This window comes from Onychostoma macrolepis, chromosome 11 (assembly GCF_012432095.1).
Source record: "Onychostoma macrolepis isolate SWU-2019 chromosome 11, ASM1243209v1, whole genome shotgun sequence".
Lineage (NCBI taxonomy): Eukaryota > Metazoa > Chordata > Actinopteri > Cypriniformes > Cyprinidae > Onychostoma > Onychostoma macrolepis.
The window spans coordinates 21000376-21004327 of record NC_081165.1 but is presented as its reverse complement, the minus strand read 5'-3'; the positions used below and the strand labels follow the sequence as shown (position 1 = coordinate 21004327).

The window sequence follows — 3952 nt, the reverse complement described above, 5'->3', positions numbered from 1 at the left end:
GGGATAGAGTGGTTAGGGATCAGAGGGAATTAGTATGTCTTCACTTCAACAACATAACTTTACAGAATGAGAATAAACATTACTGGTCCAGAAAAGCATTTTAAAGACCACTTTAAGTATGTTTATTCAACTTTCAGGTCATTTAGGTTTGCACAACAAAAAAAGTTCATGCTTGTACTATTTGGTCTACAGCAAAATATTGAAAAGGTAGAACTCGTGATTTTCACTCAACACATGAAAAGGTGACTGTGCAGAAGATCAACGTGCGACAGAAAGCTCTTTAATATCTGGCACAAGACAAAAGTAGTTGATTCATTCCTGGAACGACATAGTGTTAGTTGAGCTACCTGGTGTGAATGGCTGTTATTTTGACCTCATTTTAGTCCCACTGCTACATCCAAGAATAGAAGGCCTACATTTTGGAGAATGAAAAAACAGGATTGGAGTGACGTAAGCTACAGGCACTGTTGCTTTCCTTCCGTACAAAAGTATGCTGACTTCCCAACATCCAGATCTGAACAAAGAACAATGTGCCATGCACTACAGTGACTATCTGTCTATCATCTATCTATCTAGCTAGGTATCTATCTATCTATCTAGGCTAGAATTCGTGTCCTTCTCTTCTGTTTATGCAGGTTTGAATTTGTATTCTGTTGTACATCAGGGGGAGGGTAAGAGGTTTCTGGGTTGCCATAGTTACCTCAAGGTCATTTTTTTTAACAGTTTCATAGGCATTTGTTTCCAAAGAGCATGGCGCAAAAACCATAAAATGCCAATAAAAATCAAGGAAACATTGATTGCACTTTAAATGTTTAATTTTCCTTGCTCGCATAACAGAAAATGCATTTGTTTGTAGTTGCATTTGGCAGTCAATGTCATTGAGTTTGTCTTGACTCTTGATCATTGTAAGAAAAATACATTTTGCAGTTTTGCAATGAACTGTTTGATATTGTAGTCTAGATATCAGTACATAAAGTACAGTAAATCATTTTAAAATTTTACACTTAATAAAACAACACTTTACATTTAATAAAAAAAAGTGATTCTTTGAACACCTTTGTATTCATCTCAGTTCTATTTAGCACATTCTTTTGCAACTGGTATAAGGTTACATTGTTGCAATGATCAATATTCAGCTATAATCTTACTTATACTTACTACTTCTTTATACTGGCACTATGTAGCAGTGTTATTTGTTCTGCTCAAATTCATGAAACTAAATTATACTAAATTCTACAGTTTTATATTTTTTAAAATGTAATTTATTTGTGTGATGTTAAAGCTGAATTTTCAGCAGCCGTAACTCCAATGTTCATTGTTACGTGATCCTTCATAAATCATTCTATCATGCTGATTTGCTGCTCAAGAAACATTTTCTTTATCGTCAATGTTAAAATTTTTGTAGAAACCATGATATACAGTAGTCAACATTTGAAGTGGATCAAAAAAGTTAATCAAAGTTGTCCTAAGACAAGAACGCATATTGGTTTTAGGACAACTTTGGTGAAAGGTTTTGATCCACTTCAAATGTTGACTATACACATATATATATATATATATATATATAAATATACATATACACACATATTTCAGGATTCTTTGATGAATAAAAAGATTATATGAAAAACATTCTTTTGTAACAATGTAAAAACTGTCACTTTTGAGTAATTCAGTGCATCCTTGAAGATTTTTTTTGTTGTTGACACAGAGTTAAAAGTACTAGTAAAGTGCTGTTCTTGTCTAATACAGATAATTTTATGTTCCCATCCACAGTCTGAGCTGTACTGAAATGTCTGTCCACTGAAATATCAGTATACAACCTGACATGCCAGAATTTTCCCATATGTCGTTACAGCAAAGTAACTGTCATAGGTTGCAGACAGCTGAACTGTATATTTTATAAATAGCTCAGAGCATGACCCTCAGGCAGATGATTCGGAGCTGGAGACAGATGAAGTCTCCGTCTTGGACTTCGAGGTAGAACTTCCTTCCTCCTCATCCTGGAAGGGATCTTTTCCACAGCACAGTATTAACATCATGGAGTGACGGAACTGCTTATTCATGAAGACGTAAATGAGTGGGTTATAGAGTGCCGAGCTCTTGGCGAAAAATGCGGGATAGTCATAAAAATGGGGCTGAACTGACTTCCCTGGTGGGTGAAGATATACCAGGCCACGCTGGCGTAGGGGAGCCAACATATCAGGAAAGCGATGACCATGAGGATTACCATTCGAGTAACTTCTCGCTCGGCCCTCTGAGTAGTTTCCGATTCTTGCTGCTGGGCCGCTGCGATCTTGACGGTGCAAAGCAGACGGCCGTAGCAGAAAGAAATGATGATGAGAGGAATTGAGAAGTGCACAACGAACATGTAGATGACAAAAGACTCGTTCTCAGTCTCAGGATTCAACGTGTAATAGTCCACTCCACACGAACACTGCAGGCCCTCGGGGATGTAGCGGGACCATCCGAGGAGAGGCGGTACAGCACACGAACAGGCCATTGTCCAAGCAATAGCGACACCAAAGGTGGCGTGGAGTTGCGTGAAGCGAAATTTGGAGAAGGGCTTGCAGACAACCACCCATCTCTCCACAGCCATGACGACCAGAGACCAGAGTGCAATCTCACCGCCGAGAGTAGCAAAGAGACCCTCCAAGTTGCAGCCGGCACGTCCTAGGACGAAATATCCGTGTAAGGAGGTGTAGAAGGTTGTCGTGAATCCACCAAACACCATAAAGAGGTCGGCCACGGCCAAGTTCAGAAGGATGTAGTTCAGGGGGGTCCGCAGCTTTTTGTTTTCAACGGTCACGTACAATGTGAGGCCGTTGACGGGAATGCAGGTCACTATGAGGAAGAACATGTATGCGGCGACGCAGTAGAATGCCAGCGGTGAAGCCAGGTAGTATTGTGGGTACTCATAAGGGCTGCGCACCATGCCAGTCGCATTGGACATGGGAACGTAAAAGTCTGGTCCCTCCGTGCCATTCATGATGAACGGTTTGTTTGGTCTGGGAAATTGAGCACACTCCGCTCAGGTGCCTTTAAAGGGCAGATTATAGATTAGCATATCTGAGTGGTCAGCAGAATTGTGGTTCAGGCAATGCTTATCTTAATCTCTGCCCTACACGCTCACGGTGTGATCAGGTTATGTGGATTGAATCTGTCTACATCAATTGGGTTAAACAGATAAGTTGCATAGAGCAATTTCTAAAACAACAACACCTTGCGTGGTCTCCCTTTTTAGCATTGTTCATCTTTAAAACATCTATTTATAATTATCTCAAAGTAGACAAATGAACATGAAAATTAACTGTACATGAAGTTTTCTTTTTTTTTTTTTTTTTAATGTTATGTATGTGGTCTTGCTTGACCAGTGTTAATCAGTTTATTTGATTTCTGTTTTATAGCTTTAATACTAACAATTAGAGTTTGACCCTAGCCTTGAACACTTTTGAAACTTATGTGCCTTAATGAATTATCCACTTTAATTCACAACACAAATATAAAAACTGTTATACAAACTTGTTGAACCTTGATATATAGTAAGAGAGGGAAAAAATTTCCATCATCATCATTCATTTATTTATTTATTACAGATTTCTGCTTTTCAAGATTGTCTAGTTGTTGACTAAAAATAAAATTAGGCTTTGTAGAGATTCTATTTAAGGAAACTGTTGGGACATTTCAAAATTATATGATTATAATTTAAATATAAGTATATACTATAGTTATGTATATATATATATATATATATATATATATATATATATATATATTAGCATATTGCTATAGCATATTTATTTATGGACCACATTTTGGAGGAGTATTAATTTTTTTTACAGTAGACAACTAAGATGTAATGTCTGACAATTTATTTGCATTATTATTTGATTTCAATAAATAATAACTATATTAGTCAGGTTTTACTTGGTATTCAGCCCTGGAGACCTGGGAA

General features: G+C 37.3%; 1 protein-coding gene across 1 annotated transcript; it reads right to left on the bottom strand.

The window, feature by feature from the left end:
• Positions 1 to 1922: 1922 nt before the first annotated feature.
• Positions 1923 to 2986, bottom strand: rhol (rhodopsin, like). The gene is given in 2 exon segments (XM_058791348.1): positions 1923 to 2119; positions 2122 to 2986. Coding segments are annotated over 2 exon segments (1062 nt in total).
• Positions 2987 to 3952: the final 966 nt, after the last annotated feature.